Here is a 26,150-nt window from a genome sequence, read left to right on the forward strand (position 1 = left end):
ATAGACTTTTTGCACTTATCCTTAGTCTCCATTGTCAACCCAAATGGGGATTGCCCTTCCTTTCATTTAGATGCGGGCACATATCGTAAGACCACGGGTGCCTCTTTCTTCTCTTCACGAAACTTCTGTCTTACTTCAGAGTTAGGTTTTGGACCTTCCATGAGGGGCTCACCTCCTTCCTTACGTTTTGCCTTCTTCTTTTCCATAGACTCTTCTTGTGGTACATCATAGGTTGTGTCGCAATCCAAGTAAAACTTGGCATCTGCAAAGTGAGATTCTGCCACTGTAAATGGCTGCAAATCTGCTGTCACCACCTTTACTTGCTTGCCATCACAATACTTGAAGCATTGATGCAATGTAGAAGGTACAACACCATTCCCATGAATCCATGGTCGTCCTAACAACAGGTTATAAGAGGTCTTCGAATCGATCACATGGAAGAGAGGTCTTGCTTTTAACTCATCAATTGTCACATCTAACCGAATCATACCGATTGCCCTTTGTCCTTCTTGGTTGAAGCCCTGGATGACGAGTCGACTTTTAGATAACTCTTCCATGGATATGCCTAGGCGCCTCATTGTTCCTTTAGGCATTATGTTGACGACAGACCCATCGTCTATGAGGATGCGGCTTACTTTTTCCCCTCGTGTGTAACATGAGACAAAAAGTGGTCGATTGTGTGGTTTGGAGCCCAATAGGAGATCCTCATCAGCGAACGTCATCTTGTCGTGGCAATGAGCACATATAGCAACTGTTTCTTCCGAGGCATGGGTTTCGCCTTCCTCTTCCTTTGTTCCTTTGGTTTCTTCAAGGTTTACTTTTTCCTCCTTTTCGGTGAGGTCTTCTTGATCATCAACATCATGGCAAGAAACCATGTAAGTGGTTGTCATTAGGCCCTCTATAAGAAAGCCTTTAGGGAAAAACTCATGCAGCGTGACCGACAAGGGGCCTTCATTCGGACGAGCTCCCTTTCTTTGTTCCTTCAGACCATTTGTTCCCTTCCCCTTGGGAGCAACTTTTGAATCGTTTGCTTGAAGTTCTCTTTTCTTGTAAGGAACATTGGGTTTTGGGTTACGCTGTTTTCAAAATCTCTTGTAGGTCACAAAAGTCCAACCCTCTTCGTCACCTACCAATTCGTCGTCAGCTCTATCATCATCTTGAGGGTTGAAACATGACGTGTGCATAGGCTCAAACGTCCCAAATTGGATGTGCTTGCAATATGCCCTTGATGTTGATGGCAAGGTAGACCGTACTTCCGTTGGAGTTGGTGACTTCACAGAAATTGGGGATCCAACAGCGAACGTTGCATGATTTGCCTCAGCAGTTTCATCCAGGTCTAAAAGAATTTTACCCTCCTTTACAAGCCTTAGTATAAGGTCCTTTAGAACAAAACATTTTTCCACAGGGTGACTTACAACTCGATGGTATACGCAATATTTTGGGTCGTTGGTATGCCCCATTTCATGTGGACGCTTACATTCTGGAAGCTTGATCACATTTTTCTCTAATAAGTCCTCGAGCATGCCTTGAACGTCGGCATCTGGAAATGGATACGTCTTTTCTTCCATCTCCTTCAAAGTCAATCGGCGCTTCTCCCGTTCTTGCATTGGACCAGCCCTTTTCTCCATTCTCTTATTCTCTTTACTGGAGATCTTCACAGGCTCCACAGCAACAGCCATAGATTCCTTAACCATGGATCTGGAAGACTTATCCCCCTTCTTCATATCTTTCTTCTCTTTACGCTGTTGGTCAACAGGTAAGCCTTTTTCCCCATGGCTAGATAGACTAAGCTCCATGTCATGGGCTCGGGTAGCAAGCTCCTCAAAGGTGTGAGGTTTGATTCCTTGGAGGATGTAAAGCAACCCCCAGTGCATACCTTGGATGCACATTGCCACTCCTGAAGACTCGGAAAGGCGATCTTTGCAGTAGAGACTCAATGAGCGCCAACGATTGATGTAGTCTACCACTAGTTCATCTTTCCATTGCTTCGTGTTGGTTAATTCCAACATGCTTACGGTACGTCGGGTACTGTAGAAACGGTTCAAGAATTCCCTTTCCCGACGTACAAAATTCTTCATCTTGAACCGTTTCTTTCGAGTACTGTAGAACCTGACTGTGAAGCATTACTCGACCCAGCATCTGATGCAGAATAGTGAATGGTGGCAGTCTCTGTCATCATGGCCGCCATAGCTATCGTACGAGAAGAATTTTCTGAGAAGATAGATGAAGTGACTTCTCGGGGAGATCCTTGGGAAGAACCTGACTGTGAAGCATTACTCGACCCAGCATCTGATGCAGAATAGTGATATTTGCTCCCAATCATTGAGTCCTCTGGAATGAATGATGAATCTCCCTTCCTAGAGGAAGTGTGCTTGCTTGTCCTCAAAGTGCTCAAGGAGATGACAGTCTTTGGCTGGGTTGGGGCACTTATGAGCTTCGTCATAGGAGCTTTTCCCTCGACTTCTTGTGATGTGAGGAGTCTCATTACCTTAGCTTTGTTTCGAGTCATGGGACCTGTGGAAGCACTGCTGCTTGTTGATCCCCCAACGCTTTTGGTAGCATTCTTGGAAATCTGAGACTTCTTCGAGGCCATTGAACTAGATGGATTGGAGACTTGAAGATTTCTAGGATGGAGAAAGAGATGAGAGGCAGAGAGGTCCCACCGGGCGTGCCAGAAATTTGTACACACAATTTTCGTAAAAGATAAATCACACGATCACGAAATAGTGTAACAAATAATCAATTTGTATTTGATTTGTATATATGTGAGTACAATCCTCTGTATGAATCTTTACAATGAAAGAGTACAATAAATTCTTCTGATTCGATCTCCAAGAAACGTTACGATCCGAAGGGGCTATGAAACTTGATCTTGAATCGTGCTTTGATGTCTCCAAGTTGAACGAATAATTGAATGTGCTTGATTTGATGCGAGGGCCGTTGGCTTGATCTCAAACTAGGTTAAAGGAAAATCCCCACTTTGATTTGAAGAAGTAGGAATAGGCCTTGATGAACAATGGAATTCTCGTGAACTTTAGAGATGACTCTCTATTTTGGCAGAGTGTCGGTAGTGTTTTCTCTCTAAGTGTTCTCCTCTTTCTCAAATGAGAAGCCTCTATTTATAGGCAACTCAATAATATTTAATTTGGAATTTTCTCTCAGCATTTATTGAGAGCTAAATGTGGATTTAATTTAGTCTCCCATTTAATAAGAACTTTCCATATAGGTCTTTTCTTCTGACATTGCCACATGGTTTTCTTATTTGATGTTGCCACATGGCTTGATTTCATTTGCTGATCGTCCACCTCACCAATTGGAAATTAATTTGATCACAAATATTTTATCATGAACAATCGGACGACTGTGAATACATCATAAAATTTTAATGTCTACAGACTACTTTACTAGTATTTTTTAATAAAATTTAATTTGAAATTTTAAAAATTTAAAAATTCTTTTTTTCTCATTCATGAATCATAAATAACTATATTGATTGACAAGTTTGGCTTGTGTTTAATGCATTGAAACGTTGAACACAATTCAGCTATGACCCGTGTCCAATTTTGAATCCAATTTTAAAAACATGTTAGTCTTGTATCCTCTTTAGATCTAGTGAACTATAGTGCACTGAACAGAAATTCTATCCTTGCTAGACTTTGTAATAGTAGTACGAAATTAACATTTTTCTTAAATGTTAAATTTAAAAAATAAATATGATAAAAAAGAACTACTTAAGCAAAACCCAAAAACCAAATAGCGAAACAAATTATAAAGAAATAAAATGAAAAAAAATTTATTTAAGAGAGATCAAGAAGTGGAGATGAGCCCGGATGCAATGAAACAAACAACTTGAATCTGCGTGTTGTTCCAAGATTGAATAGAAGTTCTTGAGTGCCTTTCGCCACATTATCAACCGAATAGCAGCAAATGTACTAGTTTGAACTCGAAGGCATGTTGTGCCCATTTAAGTTATTGGGCTTGATTTTTGGGCCAAGCAGATTGGTTTCAGCCCATTTCTAGCACATACTTATATATTTCTCGGGCCGAGCAAGATTCTTTCTTCGATTAAGTTCGGATCTGGTATACACGCCGCTTGCATTCAAGTGCCCTTTTTTTTTTTTTTTTGGGGTGAAAAATTGAATTCAATTACCTTGTTCAGAAAATCAAAATACTAATTTCCAAGAAAATAGAATAGAATAAATACATGAAAACATTTTTTTTGGTTTTAAGCTCAAATTTTCTATTTTCATCTCACTTAGCTGTTGGATCCTTCTTCCAAAAATCTCAAGTTATAAATTTTATAAAAAAAAAATACTTTGTTAATTGATAGGATCTATATCTTCCATGGTTGCTTCTTATATATGCATCATGAAATTAATGCATTCAGGTACAGTTTATTTAATAATTTATTTATAAAATGTGGAAAAAAAAATTAAAAATTAGCTTATTTTCAAAAAACTAAAGTTATATCTTTGAAAAAAAAAAATTGAAACAAAAAAACAAAAAGCTGAAAGTTGTAACAAGCAACACTAAGCAGCTATTCAAATGTATGAAGTCAACGAAGGAAAGGGCGGAATGATATATTTTTTTATATTTGATCAACATACATGATCAAATATATCTGTTTACACCATATTTGGACACATTTGGACCTATCTAAGTGGAGTCAAACATGGCAACTACTTTAATAAAAACAAATTTTATCCTAATCTTTTGACTTTGATGCCTAAAATTTAAAAAGACCAAGAAGTCCAATCCATTTTGTTCAAGTATATGAACTTATTCCCATCAAAAAAAGAAAAGAAAAAAAAGTATATGTATTAGCTAGTTAGAAAGAAGAGCATATAACTTAACAAAATGGAAGAAGTGAAGCTACTGGGAGCTTGGCCTAGTATTTACTGCTATAGAGTCATATGGGCATTGAAACTCAAGGGTGTGAAATATGAATATGTAGAGGAGGATCTTTCCAACAAGAGTGATCTTCTTTTACAGTACAACCCAGTTCACAAGAAGGTTCCGGTGCTCGTCCATCGCGGAAAACCAGTTGCTGAGACAAGTGTTATTCTTGAGTATATTGAGGAGATTTGGCCACAAAATCCCTTGCTACCGAATGACCCTTTTGAGAAGGCCTTGGCTCGGTTTTGGACAAAGTTTGAAGATGACAAGGTAATGCATTTCTTTTTTCCTAGGAAAAAATAGTTTCAATTATAATATCTTTATCTCTATGCTTACCAATTTGCAATTGAAGAATGAAATTCTCAAATTTATGCAATTTTCTTCCCCTTTATTTCAAATTTCTCAAGAAATTTTCAAATGCTTATTACAAAGTTCACTGTTTATGATTATAAACCAATGTTTTCTTGGCCATTTGGTGTAAAGCTTTATTAAACCTCTCATTTTTTAAATACAATTTTTTGATTTTAAAAAGTTTAATTTAAAAAAAATTATAGAAATAAACTGTACCAAACGGATACATGGTGAACAATATTTTTCATTAAAAATTTGAGAACCCATATGAATTCTTCCAACCTCAAGACTAGAACAGTTGATTAAGATAACCACATATTTGGGCTCCCCAGAGCCCAGCCTTTTTTGCTTTCTTTCGTGGTGTAGGGGAAGAGCAAGAGAAGGCAACAAAAGAAGCCTGCAGACAACTGTTGAAAATAACAGAAGATCATGGACTTGGGGAGAAGAAATTTTTTGGAGGCAATAAGATTGGATTGGCAGACTTGGCCTTTGGATGGTTATCTGCCTGGCTTGAAGTCATGGAAGAAGTAGTTGGTGTAAAACTGATGGAAGCTAATAGCTTCCCACGCTTAGAAGCTTGGACTAAAAGCTTCAAGGAAGACCCCATGATCAAGGAGAACCTTCCTGACCGCGATGAAATGTTGACATATTTCAAAAGCCTGAGGGAAAAATTTATTGCATCAGCAACAACATAAATATAGATTCATAAATATAAATAAGGATCATATATGTGGCATGCACAATTTGTTCTTTATGTCTCATTGTTGGAAAATTACTACATGAATCTTAGTTCAACATGCATAACAACCAAGAAGTGATGTCTATGTGGGAATAAATCAATTTCGGCCTCCTCATTGCTTGGATATTTTTTGTATTATCTCTTGGATTCTTGGGACTTTGAAGTGTAAACCTTGCCTTGTATACTCTTGCTTAGTTTCCAACTTCAGCATATTCATAACTAATTTGAAAGTTAAAAGAGTAATATAAATAGGGTGGTTTTAGCAGGTCAGCAGCGAATATTATAATTCATGCATGCTTGGTAGATGAACAAGGAGAGACAAATCATAATCAGTTATGAAAAAATTGATTTCTTACTTATTTCATAAAATAGGCCAGCTGTCTTGAAAGGGTCTATAGTGACATATTTTTAGAATATTCAGTGGCATATTCCAAAATATTTCATAAAAAAAAAAAAATAAAACCAATTTTTTTTTTTAAAAAAAAATACAACTATAGACCTCAGCCAAAAAAAATTAAAAAAAGGTTAAAAAAAGTTCAGTACTAAACCAAAAAATTTTAAAATAAAGGACATTTGCAAACGCCAAAGTCCAAAAAATTAAATCAACTCCTTCCCGCACTTTCTCACCTACTCCCACTAGCTTAATTCAAAATTCGAAACCCACCTAACCCCACTTAATCCTCACTTAGAACATTTCCTACAAAATAGTTAAATTTTTGTACTGTTTGACTAATGAACAGTGACATTTAATTTTTACCTATCCACTTTTTTAAATACACTTTCAACAGATTCTCTATTTCATTTTCTATCTCATTTAAATATTATTTTTTTATTCATTATTTATTCTTTTTTTAACAACTACACATCTTCCAATATTTTTTTTATACAACACATTATTATTATAATAGAAAAAATGTATTTGCATAATGAACAGTAGCCCATCAGACTTGATGGGCTACTGTTCATTAGCCAAAAAAAAAAATTTCATGTTTGCTGACACTGTTGGAGCATCCACAGTGCACCTCATTCTCCAAATTTTAACTACTAGAGCCGGATGCCCAAATCGCTCGAGATGCTCTTACCTTATCAATCCCTTGTCTCCATGTCTTGCTTCTTCAGACACAATGAGCATTATATATTAAAAATTGGGGATTACTATAACCACATATCATTGACGTGATAGTTATTTCGCAAATACAATGTTCTTGTGGGGTGGGGATAAGGGTTGGAATTTAAGTCTTTAAGAAGAAGTTTCACATACATATACATTTAGATTAAGTTAAAGTAGAGTTTCTATTATGTATAAAAATTAAATAAAAAAGTGTAAAATATACTTGGACTCTAAATTTTTATGTTTTTTTATTTTATTTTTAGAATGAAACTTTTATGTTGTCATAGAAAGAGCCCATATACTTTGTTTTATCACCAATTAGTACATAAAGATATTGTAGTAAAAATAGACCCCTTCTTTTAAAATTCCATCAAATTGTAAATGGAAATGTGACGTGACTTTGCATAATTAATGTACCTCTTGAAATTTTATGCTGTGCAGTAAGATTGCGTCAAGTATTTTTTTCGGCCAATTTTCCTCTAGCAAATTGACGGATTCTTAACAAAAGATTTTATTTATTTTTCTTTATTTGGCTATAGTATCAAGTTTATGCACTGAATTAGCAGGAAAAAAAAAAAGTTAAAAGAGGATTTGAAGTTTGAACCCAGTTTTCCTAATAAAAGAGAACATGTTACACCACCGAGTTAAGCCTTTTTGATCACCGGTCAAAGTTAATTTAATTCACTTATATGCTCTCTCCACCTCCTAGTCCCATTTTGGGGCGTTAGAAAGAAAATAATTTCTTTAAAAAATTAATAATAATAAATAAAATAAAATAAAATCTTAACAAAGGGGTCGGTGCTCGTCCATCGCGGAAAACCAGTTGCTGAGACAAGTGTTATTCTTGAGTATATTGAGGAGATTTGGCCACAAAATCCCTTGCTACCGAATGACCCTTTTGAGAAGGCCTTGGCTCGGTTTTGGACAAAGTTTGAAGATGACAAGGTAATGCATTTCTTTTTTCCTAGGAAAAAATAGTTTCAATTATAATATCTTTATCTCTATGCTTACCAATTTGCAATTGAAGAATGAAATTCTCAAATTTATGCAATTTTCTTCCCCTTTATTTCAAATTTCTCAAGAAATTTTCAAATGCTTATTACAAAGTTCACTGTTTATGATTATAAACCAATGTTTTCTTGGCCATTTGGTGTAAAGCTTTATTAAACCTCTCATATGGGCACTGAAACTCAAGGGTATCAAATATGAAAATGTAGAACTGGATAGATTCAACAAGAGTGAAATGCTTTTGAAGTACAACCCAGTCCATAAGAAGGTTCCTGTACTTGTTCATGGTGGGAAATCCATCGCAGAATCCATTGTCATCCTCGAGTACATTGATGAGACTTGGCCACAGAACCCCTTACTTCCAGATGATCCTCACGAGAGAGCTGTGGCTCGGTTCTGGGCAAAGTTTGGAGAGGATAAGGTAATTATGCATCACTAATTGATTATTATGTTTATTCTTGCATTGCATAAAATCAGACCTACAACCTTTTTATTTTTATTTTTTGATATAATTTCACCAACAACTTTGTTCTCCTTAATTGTTCGTATTTTTTTTTTTTTTGAACTTTTCATTTATACATGTGAAAGTTTAAAAGTATTTGCTTGATTTGTAAATGTCAATTAACTAAAGATGAAAAAATAAGACGAGAATAAAAAAGGGTGATTGTCTTTTCTTTTTCTTTTTGGTATATTTGATTTTTTATTTGTTTATATAGGCATGATATGATAGGATTTTAATTATAGTATCAATTCTATAATAACTTTTAGACATTGATTTTTAAGTATATATAGGCAGAATTCAAACCTAAATTTCTTATTAGGAGAGAAAATATTTTACTGTTGAATTAACCAGAACTCACATAAATTTGATTAATCTAACTATTATAAACTCAACAAAAACAAACTTTGAACATTTTTTCTAGACTTAGATAATAAGATGGAGATGTTACCCGCTCTAATTGGATACTTTTTGAGTGATTTAGATCAACAACTTGTTTGGCTTCTTTACAACTGGTGGACAAGAACAAGTGAAAGCAACAGAAGAAGTGAAAGAACTTCTGGGAATCCTAGAAGAGCATGGTCTTGGAGAGAAGAAGTTTTTTGGTGGCAGTGAAATAGGACTGACTGACTTAGCCTTTGGATGGATAGCTTGCTTGATGGAAATCCTTCAAGAAGCAGCTGGGGTCAAATTTTTTTTTTTTTTTTTTTTTTTTTTTTAACTTTCATTTATACATGTGAAAGTTTAAAAGTATTTGCTTGATTTGTAAATGTCAATTAACTAAAGATGAAAAAAATAAGAGGAGAATAAAAAAGGGTGATTGTCTTTTCTTTTTCTTTTTCTTTTTGGTATATTTGATTTTTTATTTGTTTATATAGACATGATATGATAGGATTCAAATTTATAGCATCAATTCTATAATAATTTTTAGACATTGATTTTTAGTATATATAGGCAGGATTTAAACCTAAATTTCTTATTAGAAGAAAAAATATTTTACTGTTGGATTAATCAGAACTCACATAAATTTGATTAATCCAACTATTATAAACTGAACAAAAACAAACTCTGAACATTTTTTCTAGACTTAGATAATAAGATGGAGATGTTACCCGCTCTAATTGGATACTTTTTGAGTGATTTAGAACAAGAGCTTGTTTGGCTTCTTTAGAACTGGTGGACAAGAACAAGTGAAAGCAACAGAAGAAGTGAAAGAACTTCTGGGAATCCTAGAAGAGCATGGTCTTGGAGAGAAGAAGTTTTTTGGTGGCAGTGACATAGGACTGGCTGACTTAGCCTTTGGATGGATAGCTTGCTTGATGGAAATCCTTCAAGAAGCAGCTGGGGTCAAAGTGTTGGAAGCTGATAGCTTCCCTCGCTTAAAGGCATGGATCAAAAACTTCAATGAAATTCCAGCCATTAAAGAAAGCCTTCGCGATCGCAATGAGCTGTTGACATATTTCAAATGGCGAAGAGAACAATTTGTCTCCTCAGCAGCATCATAAACATATTAGACACTACTAGCATCAGCCTGGTCTGCAATTCAACAGCTTGTGTGCTCTCATTCTCTGAATCTAAATCTCAAGATATGTTATTCTACAAATAAGTTTGTGTCTGAGTGCAAAAGACATGGCAGTGTGACTAGTAATTTACTAGATGTATAATGCTACAAGTAGAGGCTTGCAATTATTGACTTTTTTCAATTTGAAAGTAATAAAATTCAACCAATTTTCCTTCATAAAATTCAACTAGTCTAGATTCTAGAAACACATCTCACCCTTGGCCATTTCCAGTAGAGGCTTCAGGCCTCCTTGCGCATTTACGTTACAGAAATGACCTCAGGAATGCCACTGCTCGAAAGTTTTACCACTCAAACAAATATAAATAAAAAACCTTACATGACTTGAATATTCCGATTTATATAAAGTACTAACATCTTCCTCCCTCAATTAAAGATCTAGAATTTTGATTGAAAATTAGATTACATTTTTTTTTTGAGAAAGAAAAAAAAAATTAGATGACATGAATGTGTTGTGTTATATAGAAATCTATATATATTTATGTCACTCCTTATAATATAAAAATGAAACATTTGACTTCTTGTTGATCACTCCTTATTACGCCATATGACTTTATAAATTTATGTCACGTATACATTTTAAAATACCGAACAGTTATGCTTTTTCATTTTACCCGTTAAGTTTCAGTATCTACTCATCATTTCATATAAGATGTATATATTAAAACAAAAAACTATCATTGAGAAGAAAAACATTGGTAAGGCATAATGAAAAAAATGAGAAATCTGATAAGAATAGTGATGATGCGAAAAATCACCAAGTTGAGGACCTCATCTCACTGGATGGACGATCCTAAGGTAGGTTGGTCGTTTCTCCGGTGAAAACTTGCAAGAAAGCTTGGGAAAGAAGGGTAATACACCAGTGTGGTGTTTACCAAAAATACTCCGATGCTTAAGTCAAACAGGGAGAAAATGGTTAGAGAGAAAAATGACTTGGAGTGGTTTTTTGGTTAAGTATCTGTGTGTACCTTTAGATTATGTTGTTCCTTTCTTTTATAGTTGTTTTCCTGTCTTTATGGATAATAAATCCCGGCAATTATGAGCAACAACTAGTATGTCATCAATGGGAGCTCTGAAGCACACAGTTCACTTGTTACCGTTGCTTCACCCATTACGTTTCATCATCAATTCGCGCAATAAATGTGTAACACTCGTTCAGGTCGTCATTGACATGGAATGACGATCTCATGTTATTTTTTGACTCATCAAATAGTATTCGTAAGACATATAAAGATATTGTTCAGTATTACTGTTGCTACCATTGGTGTGGCTTGATTCTTGGATCTTTTCACTATTTAACAAAAAAATCAACTAACAAATAGTAATTTTGGAGAAGAGATACAGGTTTCTTGTGTTTCTAGGAAAGATGAAAGAGAAGAATTTAAGAAGAAGTTACCAAATGAAGAAATTGTTTAGTGTTATTGTTGCTACCGTAGGTGTGGCTTGATTCCTAGACTTTTTCACGATTTAACCACACACACACACACACAAAACCCGACTTACAAATAGTAATTTTGGAGGACTCACAAGTTTTTTTGTGTTTTTAAGAAAGATAAAAGAGAAAAATTTGAGAAAAAGTTATCAAATGAATATAAACCATTATTTATGCCCAAAGGATTATGACTCTTCAACAAATACATTTTCAGTCAATAGGTACATTTTAATTCAATACTCACATTTTTAGTCAATAGACACATTTTCATTCAATAAATACATTTTCGATCAATAGTCATCTTTTCATTTAATAGTTACATTTTCAGTCAATAGGCATATTTTTGTTCAATAAGCAATTTTCATTCAATAGACACATTTTCAGTCAATAGACACTTTTTTGTTCAATAGGCACATTTCAGCCAAAAAGCACCTTTTTGTTCAATAACACCTTTTGGCATATCTAATTTAAATAGTTATGACCTATCAATTGGTACATTTTGGTATATATATTACAACTTATCTTGTATATATCTATATATACAACACAAACTAAACTAGAAACGAAACATTATGTCTCTTATTCCTTCCCACAAACGACTAATAAATAAATAAATAAACCATTTTATTTTTCCAAAAACTAATCTAGTAGCTATTCCCGTGCATTGTACGGGTTATAGATTAGTATATCTAAAAACTGAAGTTGACATTTGTTGTTATTACGTTTTTGTTGAACCACATCAGTGGCCACATCATCCACTTTCTTCCAACTCTTTTTCTCTTTCTCTTTTTTACTCTTTCTCTTCTTATTAATTTTCTTAACTTATTGTTACATTTTTTCAAACACTTTTCCCTCCCCTTTACATTTTCATCTCCCCACTACTAATTACCTTAATTGCACTCTTTCTCTATCCTTTTATCTTCATTTATTTTTTGCTCATCTTATTCTTATCCTCTTACTTTAAATTTTCAATGCTTTCTCTCATTTTATGCATAGTTTTCCCACACATAAAAATCTATGTCTCTCTCTTTCTCTCAATTTGTTTCTCATTTTTTAGTGGATTTTTTTTTCTTTTCACGCATCTCTACTTTATGTCAATGAATTTTTGTATTATTTAGAACTCTAATTTAGGTTGATTTGACTTTGTTTTGTAACTTTCAGTTGTTATCTTTCTTCTTTTCTTTGATTTCATAGATGACAACCTATTGTACGATAAAGATAGTATATAAGAATATAATATTATTCTATTATATAGCGTAACTTGGATAATTTGTTATTTATTACTATATATTTTATTTTTACTCTTTTTATTCTCATCTTATACTCTCTCTCTCTCTCTCTCTCTCTCTCTCTCTCTCTCTCTATTTTTTACTCTTTCTTGCAATTCTACTTTAGGTTGATGAATCATTGTGCTTTTTTAAAATCTATTTTGGGTTAATACGTTTTAATGTTGTATTTTTTTAGTATTCCATCACAAGTAGTCTCTATCCCTCTTATATTTTTGGTTTAATTTTTGTTTGAGTTAATACTTAGTTATTTTAGAAGTGAGAATTTGAATTTATATAAAATAAAATTTAAAACTATTGGCAATATAAATTTGAATGTGTCTATCAATTAATTGAGTAATATTAAGTGCAATAAATAGGAGAAGGGAGAAGGGGAAGAAAGTGGAGAAGAAAGCTTAGCTTAGCCAAATAATGATGGTAAGAATAAGAGAATATAAGTATAAAGTTTTGAAATGTGGTTTTTTTTTTTTTTTTTTTTGTTTGCACGCTTAAATAGAAGAAAAAGAAAAGTAAGAGAATCTATATATTTTATTTTTACTCTTTTTATTCTCATCTTATTCTCTCTCTCTCTCTCTCTCTCTCTCTCTCTCTCTCTCTCTCTATTTTTTACTCTTTCTTGCAATTCTACTTTAGGTTGATGAATCATTGTGCTTTTTTAAAATCTATTTTGGGTTAATACGCTTTAATGTTGTATTTTTTTAGTATTCCATCACAAGTAGTCTCTATCCCTCTTATATTTTTGGTTTAATTTTTGTTTGAGTTAATACTTAGTTATTTTAGAAGTGAGAATTTGAATTTATATAAAATAAAATTAAAAACTATTGGCAATATAAATTTGAATGTGTCTATCAATTAATTGAGTAATATTAAGTGCAATAAATAGGAGAAGGGAGAAGGGGAAGAAAGTGGAGAAGAAAGCTTAGCTTAGCCAAATAATGATGGTAAGAATAAGAGAATATAAGTATAAAGTTTTGAAATGTGGTTTTTTTTTTTTTTTTTGTTTGCACGCTTAAATAGAAGAAAAAGAAAAGTAAGAGAATATAGAGTAAAGTGTGTGTGAAAGTGCATTACTGGTATTATTGGAGGTATGTTAAAGCCAAACTTAGGTGCAGGTGGTACCATGGTTCTCAGAACCGGACCGGACTGGGAGGTCGGACCGTAAAAATCAGGAACCGAGATAAAAACTAGTTTTTTAAGCCTAAAAAACCGGATTTTTTGTTAATTCCGTGAACCCCTAAAACTGGGGTTGGACCGCACAAACTGGTGAGAACTGTGTGGTCCAACCCCTTAGATTTTTTTTTTTTTTTTTTAATTTATAAAAACAACTTAACACAATTTTATTCTACTTAATTAAATTATCCATCTCTTACAAGGAATAAAACAAAAATTATAATTAAAATCCTTTAAAGATATTCGACTTTACTTCAAAAATTAATCATAAATTTTAATATTTTCATGGTTATTATTTTATTTTATTAACTTTCTTATTTAATTATTAAATATATGCTTGAAAATCATTATATTTCCCTTACATATATAGATATATTAGTCAATTTTGCTAGTTTTATAAATTTAATATCTATATTTAGGCTTTAATTAATTATTAAATTAATTATGATGTCATCACGGTTCAACTCCAGTTCGACCTCGGTTCGACTTCAAAAACCTTGAACCTCTCCCTTTTACGGTTCAATGAACGGTCTGGGTTTGAAAACCTTGGGTGGTACTCGTCTAAGGGTGATGCAACAAATCACGGGTGCGCGTGGTACCCTTTTGACTAATGAATTATAAAATATACAAATTCAAACTCACAGTTGAGTTAACTCAGTCTTTGCCCAATTCCAAAGGATTCTCCTCTTTCTGTCTCTGCACAAATGATATGATGATTGGCTGCACAAATGAATTCATGTCCATCATCAAAAAGAGAAAGAGGGAGCAATTAAGACAAGTTGCACTAAAGTTTGATCTTGGGCTCTTAGCAAAACCTATAACAAATTAAGCTAGAATTTAATCAAAATAGTTCTATCCCATATGGGTTTTAGTCCGTTGCAGATAAAAGCAACTCATATAATTATAATGTGAATGCACATGAGCACATCCTCAGTCTCACTGTTTTTGTCCCAATTCATGTACCACATCCACAAGTGAAGTTATGACATGCGTCTCTTTATTTATTATTATTTTTTAATTCTAAACACTGCTAGCTAACATCTTACTTATTGACTAACTGAACTTCGCAACGTCTTCCTTTAATTCGTGAAAGAAGTATGAAAACTAAAAAACAAGATGACATATTCAGCGAACTAAAATAACGTTAACGTTTTGTTTTTGTTTTTGTTTTTGTTTTTTTTTTTGTTTTTTTGTTTTGAGAAAGAATAACGTTAACGTTAAGAAGTTCATTTAGTAAAAAAGAGAGACATTAGCTAGTAGTGTTAAGAATAAAAAAAATAATAATAAAGAGATTCATGTCATAAGTTTACTAGTGGTACATGAATTAGAACAGGATCAATAGGACATATAGGATACGCGTTCCTGTAATGTGTATGAACAAGACCCTATTTGTCTCAGGCAGGATGATCTACTATTCTGATCCTTATTAATCCTTTGTACTAATGTGTTGTCCCTTACTAATCCTTTGTACTAATGTGTTGTCCTGTGCATTGATGCACATGGAACAACAAAGGACATTGAGAGGTGTTGAATTGAGAAAGGGGCGGGGGGGGGACCTCCCATTTCCCACCTCCTACTCATAGATGATATTTTTATGGTTTTATCTTCTGCAAGAACAAAAATCAAATAGCAAAAGAACTACACAATTCATTCAATTGGTACTGCCATATTTTCAACCTGTGGATAAATGGAGCCAAGTCAGCATTAGTTTCCAGTCCCAACTATGACAACCAAATATGGGTATATATAATAGGCTTAATCCTAAACTAACCATACATTAACTATGATTAATACACTTATAGTACAAATAGAAAATTTGACTTGTACACAAATTAGGATTGGGCTTGGGCTTGAGCTTATACTATTAGCTAATATATCTCTAACTTCAACATTTTGTTTCGTCTTACTCTCAGGCACCATACTAAAGTCCTCCCATCATTTTATTTAGGCTTTTACTAGGGTTTTCATTTTTGGGTTTTGCCTGAGATCTTAACAACGGGCTAAAGTTGTGTGGGTTTGCTTCGCTCGAGAAAGTCCAATCACTTTGGTGGGCCTAATCATTGCTGACCCAGTGACATTCAAACCCGGTCCACCTGCTTTGGTCTGAGGGCTATGTTAGAAACTTAGAATTGATCTACAAGGTGTTTGTGGTTATTAAGAACACTGGTTAAAAGAACTGGTAGCCTTTAATACTTCGAAGTTCAAATTGGTATTTTCTAAGAGAAAATCAGGGACACAAAAAATTTGACATAAATTAATGCAATAGATTGTTAATAGTAAATAAAAAAGTAATATAAATGATAAATCTAAATAAAATCCAATAAAATCTTGCCAAATTAATTGATATTAAAAAAAAAAAATTGTCAAATTTTTTGTAGCATTACTTAGATAGTGGATGTATTACTCATAAAGTTTGTAGATTTCACTGAGCATTTATAAGTGACACATCGCAAATAAGAATTAGAAATTTATAGTTTGTCAAAAAGTAATATGAATAGAACTTTATAGTTTGTCAAAGCAATATAAACATGACTTCATAGCTAGCCACCAATAAATTCTTTATAGTTTGTCAAAGCAATATAAACAGGACTTCATAGCTAGCCACCAATAAGTTAATCTTTCTTTTCTTTTCTTTTTCTACACGTAGAATGTGTAAAGTGTAATTATTATCAAATTCCTATTAACTAAAAATAAAATAAAACTGTCATCAAATTTCCACTAAAATACTTCTCTTTGAAGAATTAAAATTTTTTCAAAAATGCAAAATAAAGTGTACACAAAACTTTATACTGGTTACCAGGAACTTTCTCCTTTCTCTCTTCTTAATGGGGAGTAAATTCATCCCATGTTTGCACGCTTAAAAGAACCTACAAAAGCAAAGTCAAGAGTAAAGGCATTCAAGGATAACTTTCGCCACATATCAACCAAATAGCAGCAAATGTTCTCGTATATTTGACAAGGCTTGTGGTTGGGAATGTTGCGCCCATTTAAGTTATTGGGCTTACTTTTTCGGCCGAGAAGATTAGTTTTAGCCCATTATTGGCGCACACTTTTATATATTTCTTGGGCCAAGCAAAATTCTTTCTTGGATTAAGTCATCTGGCATCCATGCTCTCTGAATTCAAGTTTTTTTTTTTTGAGAAACTGAATTCAAGTACCTTGTTCAGAAAATCAAAATACTAATTTCCAAGAAAATAGAATCGATTAGAATAAATAAACGAAACCAATTTTTTTGAATTTCAACTTGAATATTCTACTGTCATCTTCCTTAGTTGTTGGATCTCTCGTCCAAAAGTCTCGAGTTATAAATAATAATAATAAACTTTTGTTAATTGATAGGATCTATATCTTCTAGGGTTGCTTCTTATGCACCATGAAATTAATGCATTTAGGTACAATTTACTTATAAAATGTGGAATTAAAATTAAAAATTGGCTTTTTAAAAAACTAAAGTTAGATCTTCGAAAAAACAGTTGAGACAAAAAAAAAAAAAAAATGCAAAAAGCAAAAAGCTTTTTTTTATAAAAACAATTTAACAAAATTTTATTCTACTTAATTAAATTATCCATCTCTTACAAGGAATAAAACAAAAATTATAATTAAAATCCTTTAAAGATATTCGACTTTACTTCAAAAATTAATCATAAATTTTAATGTTTTCATAGTTATTATTTTATTTTATTAACTTTCTTATTTAATTATTAAATATATGCTTGAAAATCATTATATTTCTCTTACTTATATAGATATATTAGTCAATTTTGCTAGTTTTATAAATTTAATATCTATATTTAGGCTTTAATTAATTATTAAATTAATTATGACGTCATCACGGTTCAACTCCAGTTCGACCTCAGTTCGGCTTCAAAAACCTTGAACCTCTCCCTTTTACGGTTTAATGAACGGTCTGGGTTTGAAAACCTTGGGTGGTACCCGTCTAAGGGTGATGCAACAAATCACGGGTGCGCGTGGTACCCTTTTGACTAATGAATTATAAAATATACAAATTCAAACTCACAGTTGAGTTAACTCAGTCTTTGCCCAATTCCAAAGGATTCTCCTCTTTCTGTCTCTGCACAAATGATATGATGATTGGCTGCACAAATGAATTCATGTCCATCATCAAAAAGAGAAAGGGGGAGCAATTAAGACAAGTTGCACTAAAGTTTGATCTTGGGCTCTTAGCAAAACCTATAACAAATTAAGCTAGAATTTAATCAAAATAGTTCTATCCCATATGGGTTTTAGTCCGTTGCGGATACAAGCAAGTCATATAATTATAATATGAATGCACATGAGCACATCCTCAGTCTCACTGTTTTTGTCCCAATTCATGTACCACATCCACAAGTGAAGTTATGACATGCGTCTCTTTATTTATTATTACTTTTTAATTCTAAACACTGCTAGCTAACATCTTACTTATTGACTAACTGAACTTCGCAACGTCTTCCTTTAATTCGCGAAAGAAGTATGAAAACTAAAAAACAAGATGACATATTCAGCGAACTAAAATAACGTTAACGTTTTGTTTTTGTTTTTTTTTTTGTTTTGAGAAAGAATAACGTTAACGTTAACGTTAAGAAGTTCATTTAGTAAAAAAGAGAGAAATTAGCTAGTAGTGTTAAGAATAAAAAAATAATAATAAAGAGATTCATGTCATAAGTTTACTAGTGGTACATGAATTAGAACAGGATCAATAGGACATATAGGATACGCGTTCCTGTAACAACGGGCTAAAGTTGTTAACAACGGGCTTTCATCATTTTATTTAGGCTTTTACTAGGGTTTTCATTTTTGGGTTTTGCTGAGATCTTAACAACGGGCTAAAGTTGTGTGGGTTTGCTTCGCTCGAGAAAGTCCAATCACTTTGGTGGGCCTAATCATTGCTGACCCAGTGACATTCAAACCCGGTCCACCTGCTTTGGTCTGAGGGCTATGTTAGAAACTTAGAATTGATCTACATGGTGTTTGTGGTTATTAAGAACACTGGTTAAAAGAACTGGTAGCCTTTAATACTTCGAAGTTCAAATTGGTATTTTCTAAGAGAAAATCAGGGACACAAAAAATTTGACATAAATTAATGCAATAGATTGTTAATAGTAAAAAAAAAAAAAGTAATATAAATGATAAATCTAAATAAAATCCAGTAAAATCTTACCAAATTTATTGATATTAAATAAAAAAATTGTCAAATTTTTTGTAGTATTACTTAGATAGTGGATGTATTACTCATAAAGTTTGCAGATTTCACTGAGCATTTATAAGTGACACATCGCAAATATGAATTAGAAATTTATAGTTTGTCAAAAAGTAATATGAATAAAACTTTATAGTTTGTCAAAGCAATATAAACATGACTTCATAGCTAGCCACCAATAAATTCTTTATAGTTTGTCAAAGCAATATAAACAGGATTTCATAGCTAGCCACCAATAAGTTAATCTTTCTTCTCTTTTTCTACACGTAGAATGTGTAAAGTGTAATTATTATCAAATTCCTATTAACTAAAAATAAAATAAAATTGTCATCAAATTTCCACTAAAACACTTCTCTTTGAAGAATTAAAATTTTTTCAAAAATGCAAAATAAAGTGTACACAAAACTTTATACTGGTTACCAGGAACTTTCTCCTTTCTCTCTTCTTAATGGGGAGTAAATTCATCCCATGTTTGCACGCTTAAAAGAACCTACAAAAGCAAAGTCAAGAGTAAAGGCATTCAAGGATAACTTTCGCCACATATCAACCAAATAGCAGCAAATGTTCTCATATATTTGACAAGGCTTGTGGTTGGGAATGTTGCGCCCATTTAAGTTATTGGGCTTACTTTTTCGGCCGAGAAGATTAGTTTTAGCCCATTTTTGGCGCACACTTTTATATATTTCTTGGGCCAAGCAAAATTCTTTCTTGGATTAAGTCATCTGGCATACATGCTCTCTGAATTCAAGTTTTTTTTTTTTTTGAGAAACTGAATTCAAGTACCTTGTTCAGAAAATCAAAATACTAATTTCCAAGAAAATAGAATCGATTAGAATAAATAAATGAAACCAATTTTTTTGAATTTCAACTTGAATATTCTACTGTCATCTTCCTTAGTTGTTGGATCTCTCGTCCAAAAATCTCGAGTTATAAATAATAATAATAATAAACTTTTGTTAATTGATAGGATCTATATCTTCTAGGATTGCTTCTTATGCACCATGAAATTAATGCATTTAGGTACAATTTACTTATAAAATGTGGAATTAAAATTAAAAATTGGCTTTTTAAAAAACTAAAGTTAGATCTTCGAAAAAACAGTTGAGACAAAAAAAAAAAAAAAATGCAAAAAGCAAAAAGCAAAAAGCTGTGAAACAAACTAACACTAAGTAGCCACTCAAATGTATCATGTCAATGAAGAGAAGGGCCGAGGATATTTTATATATATATATTTTTTGACGATAAACGGCAGAGGATATTTTATATATATATATATATATTTTGAGAAACAGGATATTTTATATTTGATTCATCATACATGATCAAATGTATCTGTTTACACCATATTTGGACCTACCTAAGTGGAGTCAAACGTGGCAACTACTTTAATAAAAACAAATTTTCTCCTAATCTTTTGAATTTGAGGTTTAAAATTTGTTTTTCTCAAAAAAATGAAATTTAAATTTAAAAAAACCAAGAAAACCAATCCATTTGGTCAGTATATGAACTTATTAGCTAGTTAGAAAGAAGACTAGAGCGTATACTTTAACGAAACGGAAGTGAAGCTATTGGGAGCTTGGCCTATTGTTTACAGTTTGTTGATGCCTTTTTTTTTTTTTTTTTTTGTAAAGGTCCAACAGCAAGGAACTCCAATAAAAAGTGAAAAAGAAATGTAATAAGAGATGGGTAAGTAATGGCAGAAACAAAAAGCTAAAGCAAGCAGACCCACGAGCCCAAGAAGAGGCAAAAGTGGGGCAAGCCCAATAAGCCCATTCCATCTCGCATAAAAGATAAACACGAGCAGAAAGAATGCAAGGCGCAGAACAAGACAAAGCCAAAGCCATACATCAATGGCAGAAATGGTGTGGGAAAGAAAGAAGACAAAATAGGAAGTAATGGGACAACCACATTTTGGCTGGAGTACCACCGACTTGTACCTAACCAATGCAAGGGAGGTGGGCCCACGGTCAAGGGATTTGCAAAGGGTGTTGTTTGATGGGGGAGGGGGGGGGGGGGGGGGGGTGTTNACTATAAGAGGAATATGTTGTTGAACAATTAGGACAAAAATCTAGAAAGATAGAGAGAAAAATGCAAAAGCTTGGGTAGGAAAGTAAGGTAGAAACAAAGAATTAGGAAGAATATCACCATTGTATGAAAACCTTGACTTTCACATTATATAGAGCTCTAAGAGTGAGGGACATTCCTCGTTCTTTCTTTGTTTCACATTTGCATTTCTCTAGACATTAAAGTGTTAAAGTTTCCATTTTTTATTGTTCTTAAGCTTTTTCACTTAAATGTACCATTAGACTCATCACTCGTTCTCTTACATTGGCTTGATAATCTAACTTACATGTACACCATGTATGGCCAAAATAATTAGTTTTCAACCACTGTTTGGGAAATAATTAGTGATCAACCACTTTTTAAAAACTCAAGTTTCATAAAATCTGCCACGATGGTACCCGTTGACTTGGAATTTTTTAATAAAAAAAAAGTCCAGGTGGAACTCAAGTTTCATAAACTCTAGTTTCTTGTAAATAAATCAAGCTCTATAAGCTCGAGCTATTTAAAAATCTGAACATAGAACTCGAGTTCTGTGTAAATTTCTTCTAAATCAATATATAAGCATGTGAAAATCTATCCATTCTACATGTTTAAGTAAGTGATAATGACCAACATCCAAAGAATATAATCAGGGAGAAACCAAAGAAGAAAGAGAATTGGAGGGGAGATTGGACAAACATTATGTTCGTAACCCCCATTAGATAGCAGTCCAGCCGAAAAAGAAGGACAAAAAATTTAGTATATAAAGATAGTAGTAAGTGTAAAGTGTTAGAGACTACCTTCAATATAGTTGATGAATGAAGCTTGAAAGCATGTGGTTCAGTTTGGATTGTGGGTAATGGTCAGGGAGAATGGCAGTCACAGAGAGAGAGAGGGTAGGTTTAAAAAAAAAAAAATTGCAAATAATTAATAGAGACTGACTTAATAAATTGTCACGGTAGGCCAGTCACTAGACACCCCAACCAACCTACCAGGGCAGTTTACTCAAAAATAGTTTAAACTACAGCCAAAGGGTTAACATAGAACTTGAGTTTAAAGAGCAAGAGTTCTATGATCAAAATTTTAAATAACTCGAGCTTATAGAGCTCAAGTTTTATGTGGCCTTTTAGTTAAGAATTTTCAGGTCAACGGGTGCCACTGTGGTAGATTTTTATATAACTCAAGTTTCTAGAACTCGAGTTACATGTTAAACTCAAGTTTCATGAACTCAAGTTTTAAAAAGGTAGTAGATTGCTAATATTTCCCAAATAGTGGTGGAACACTAATTATTTCGTCTAAGATGGCATTTTGGCCATTTTTGCCATTAAATGTGAACTATTTTTTCTTAGGAAAAAGAAATGCATTACCTTGCCCTCTTCAAACTTTGTCCAAAATCCTGCCAATGCTTCTCAAAAGGGTCATCTGGTAGTAAGGGATTTTGTGGCCAAACCCCCTTAATGTACTCAAGGATAACACTTGTCTTAGCAATTGTTTTCCACGAAAACGAGCACCAAAACCTTCTTGTGAGCTGGTTGTACTGTAAACAAGGAGGAAGTCAGGAGGCGACTTTACTGTTGGCTATGTGCGTCAGTTTCAACCTCTGACTTTGCTACTACTTAACTGCTAAGATTTTTATTTATTTTTTGTGTGAATAAGTACAAAATTATTTTTATTTAGAATTTTTTAAATGGTAGGGTTGTTTATTTTGGAAAAATTCATTAATTGAGCTTTTTTTTTTTTTTTTTTTTTTTTTTTGGGCTTGAATATTTTGTTTCAAATTTAAATCTATAAATTTTTTATGGCACTAAAATGAGGAAAATGCTAGAGCTACAAGATTTTTTTTATAAATTACTGATGTGATAAGTATTATTGGTAAGTAAAAAAAAATGATGTGAGTAGTGGCCTATATGTGAACCAATAAGAATTTGCTACCAAAACAATTTGTTAAAATGTTTGTGAGTATAATATTACTCTTAAAAGAATTAATGATATTGTTTAAGGTAAACAAAGTGTAATTTTATAGAATAAAATACTAAAATTAGTACACATATATATAATAATATTTTTTAAAACAAATTGGGGGGGAGGGGGCATTGGTCCCCCTAGTCCAATGATGACCTTAACTGTAAAAGAAGATCACTCTTGTTGGAAAGATCCTTCTCTACATATTCATATTTCACAGCCTTGAGTTTTAATGCCCATGTGACCCTATAGCAATAAACATTGTAGGTACTTTTTATGTTGATGGCCAAGGCTCATTCTGCTAGGCTGAGGCCTATTCTGCTGTGGGTCAGAGAGTTGGGCTTGACCCCACTATTCTAGCAAAACCTAGCTAAAGGGCCAGTATTTTCAAGCTTCATTCATCAACTATATTGAAGGTAGTCTCTAACACTTTACACTTACTACTATCTTTATATACTAAATTTTTTGTCCTTCTTTTTCGGCTGGACTGCTATCTAATGGGGGTTACGAACATAATGTTTGTCCAATCTCCCCTCCAATTCTCTTTCTTCTTTGGTTTCTCCCTGATTATATTCTTTGGATGTTGGTCATTATCACTTACTTAAACATGTAGAATGGATAGATTTTCACATGCTTATATATTGATTTAGAAGAAATTTACACAGAACTCGAGTTCTATGTTCAGATTTTTAAATAGCTCGAGCTTATAGAGCTTGATTTATTTACAAGAAACTAGAGTTTATGAAACTTGAGTTCCACCTGGACTTTTTTTTTATTAAAAAATTCCAAGTCAACGGGTACCATCGTGGCAGATTTTATGAAACTTGAGTTTTTAAAAAGTGGTTGATCACTAATTATTTCCCAAACAGTGGTTGAAAACTAATTATTTTGGCCATACATGGTGTACATGTAAGTTAGATTATCAAGCCAATGTAAGAGAACGAGTGATGAGTCTAATGGTACATTTAAGTGAAAAAGCTTAAGAACAATAAAAAATGGAAACTTTAACACTTTAATGTCTAGAGAAATGCAAATGTGAAACAAAGAAAGAACGAGGAATGTCCCTCACTCTTAGAGCTCTATATAATGTGAAAGTCAAGGTTTTCATACAATGGTGATATTCTTCCTAATTCTTTGTTTCTACCTTACTTTCCTACCCAAGCTTTTGCATTTTTCTCTCTATCTTTCTAGATTTTTGTCCTAATTGTTCAACAACATATTCCTCTTATAGTACGAGGAATGTTGTTAGGTACATAAGGATAGGTGTCAAACCACAATTCCTCCATTTGAATCCAAATACAGCTATTGTACTATGTTAAGGCTAGAGGAGAGAGAAAACACACCGATGTCAGGGTAGTGGGATGAAAGGCGGCTCTGTACAATGTCGGGAGCAAGTCATAGACAAGGAAAGGGACATTAGGGATACTAGGAGTGATGGACGTGTCCTTAACAGTGGTCCAACACAAGCTCAGCCATTAAGGGGTGTTCTATTGAATCTAGCCATAGGGGGTTGCTATCTCCCTTTTACGCTAATACTGGGTGTCCATGCCAGGCAAGGGAGTCAATACCGTACCAGAGGCTGTACCGGTTTGGCCAGCGGTATGATATATTTCGAATACTGGTGTACCGTTTCGGGTTTACCGTTATTTTTTATATTTATAAGTAAATAAATATATCTATATATATATATATGTATGTATGTATGCGTGTGTGTATATATATATATATATTATAATAAATATAAAAATTTACCATAAAACATTTCCTCAATTCAGAACTAATTATTCATGGTTTTAGACTTTAGTATCAATTAAAAGAAAAAAAAAAAAAACACAATATAAAAAATATAAAGCTTAAAAGTTACCATTGCATACTAAGAAAATAAATAATACTAATAAGTTAATGCAAATAAGTACCATTCTGCCCTAACAAAAATTCAAAAATTACAAAACTTAAAAAAAAAAAAAAAAAAAAACATTTTTCTACTGGCCGGTACGCCCGGTACTGGCCGATATTGCCCGAAATTGGCTGATACGGCTAGTATTTTTTCCGGTACGAAATAGGGGGTTATACGTACCGGATTGCTGGCCGGTACGGTATATTCCAGCCATACCGGCTGGTACGGTACGAAATTGACTCTCCTGATGCCAGGTGCAAATCTCACTCTTCCCCAAAATGGTCATGCTGTTGGCACGGCCAAAGATCCTCTTTTCAACCAATGTTTCCTTTCATTTCTCACAGCTAGCCCACGTGTAGGGTCTAGATCCAGTCACGTCAGCATTCACACATACCTTGGCTGGTGTAATGTACATATGGTATTTGGCCATTTTTGCCACATTTAATATGTTTATCTCTATTCTTACCTATTTGCAATCGAAGTATGAAATTCTTAAATTTATGCAATATTCTTCCCCTTTATTTCAAGTTTCTCAATAAATTTTCAAATGTGTATACCAAACTTTACTGTTAATGACTAAAAAACCAATTTTTTTTGGCCATTTGGTGTAAAGTTTTATTAAACCTCACTTTTTTAAAGTATAATTTTTTGATTTCAAAAGTGTCTTCAAAAAATTATAAAAATAAATTGTACCAAACAAACAGAGTGAACAATATTTTTCATTAAAAATTTGAAAACCCATATGAATTCTTCCAACCACAAGACTAGAGCAGTTGATTAAGATTACCACATTATCAACTTCCCTTAGTCATAATAGCCTACATTATCAACTTACCTTAGTCAATAATAGCCTATAGAGACAACCAAAAAAAGTCTTCTAATTGTCCAATTGTATATGCTTGTAGATGAAGCAAGGGAATCAATTGACTAGTTATATATGAACTCACTCGGCAGGAAGAAAGAAAATCTAAGTAAGA

The 26,150-nt window shown here is 33.1% G+C and overlaps 2 protein-coding genes across 2 annotated transcripts; both read left to right on the forward strand.

The window, feature by feature from the left end:
• The first annotated feature begins 4,778 nt into the window (after positions 1-4,778).
• LOC112038508 (probable glutathione S-transferase) lies at positions 4,779-6,110 on the forward strand. The gene is made up of 2 exons (XM_024071321.2): positions 4,779-5,166; positions 5,580-6,110. The coding sequence occupies exons 1-2, from the start codon at positions 4,858-4,860 to the stop codon at positions 5,940-5,942; spliced, it is 672 nt and encodes a 223-aa protein (XP_023927089.1). The 5' UTR covers positions 4,779-4,857; the 3' UTR covers positions 5,943-6,110.
• Positions 6,111-7,986: 1,876 nt separating this feature from the next.
• Positions 7,987-10,293, forward strand: LOC112013868 (glutathione transferase GST 23-like). The gene is made up of 4 exons (XM_065777134.1): positions 7,987-8,042; positions 8,256-8,526; positions 9,089-9,289; positions 9,750-10,293. Exons 1-4 carry the CDS (start codon positions 7,987-7,989, stop codon positions 10,107-10,109), a joined length of 888 nt encoding a protein of 295 aa, XP_065633206.1. The 3' UTR covers positions 10,110-10,293.
• Positions 10,294-26,150: the final 15,857 nt, after the last annotated feature.

Source organism: Quercus suber, unplaced genomic scaffold (assembly GCF_002906115.3).
Source record: "Quercus suber isolate HL8 unplaced genomic scaffold, Cork oak 2.0 scaffold_9, whole genome shotgun sequence".
In the NCBI taxonomy this organism is placed as follows: domain Eukaryota; kingdom Viridiplantae; phylum Streptophyta; class Magnoliopsida; order Fagales; family Fagaceae; genus Quercus; species Quercus suber.

Excerpts from the sequence above, each read along its gene's own strand:
- LOC112013868 (XM_065777134.1), top strand. The coding sequence starts at position 7,987 with ATGACCCTTTTGAGAAGGCCTTGGCTCGGTTTTGGACAAAGTTTGAAG. Across the intron at positions 8,527-9,088 it reads CAAAGTTTGGAGAGGATAAG|ATCAACAACTTGTTTGGCTT; the intron begins GTAATTATGCAT and ends TGAGTGATTTAG. Across the intron at positions 9,290-9,749 it reads TCCTTCAAGAAGCAGCTGGG|AACAAGAGCTTGTTTGGCTT; the intron begins GTCAAATTTTTT and ends TGAGTGATTTAG.
- LOC112038508 (XM_024071321.2), top strand. The coding sequence starts at position 4,858 with ATGGAAGAAGTGAAGCTACTGGGAGCTTGGCCTAGTATTTACTGCTAT. Across the intron at positions 5,167-5,579 it reads CAAAGTTTGAAGATGACAAG|AGCCCAGCCTTTTTTGCTTT; the intron begins GTAATGCATTTC and ends TGGGCTCCCCAG.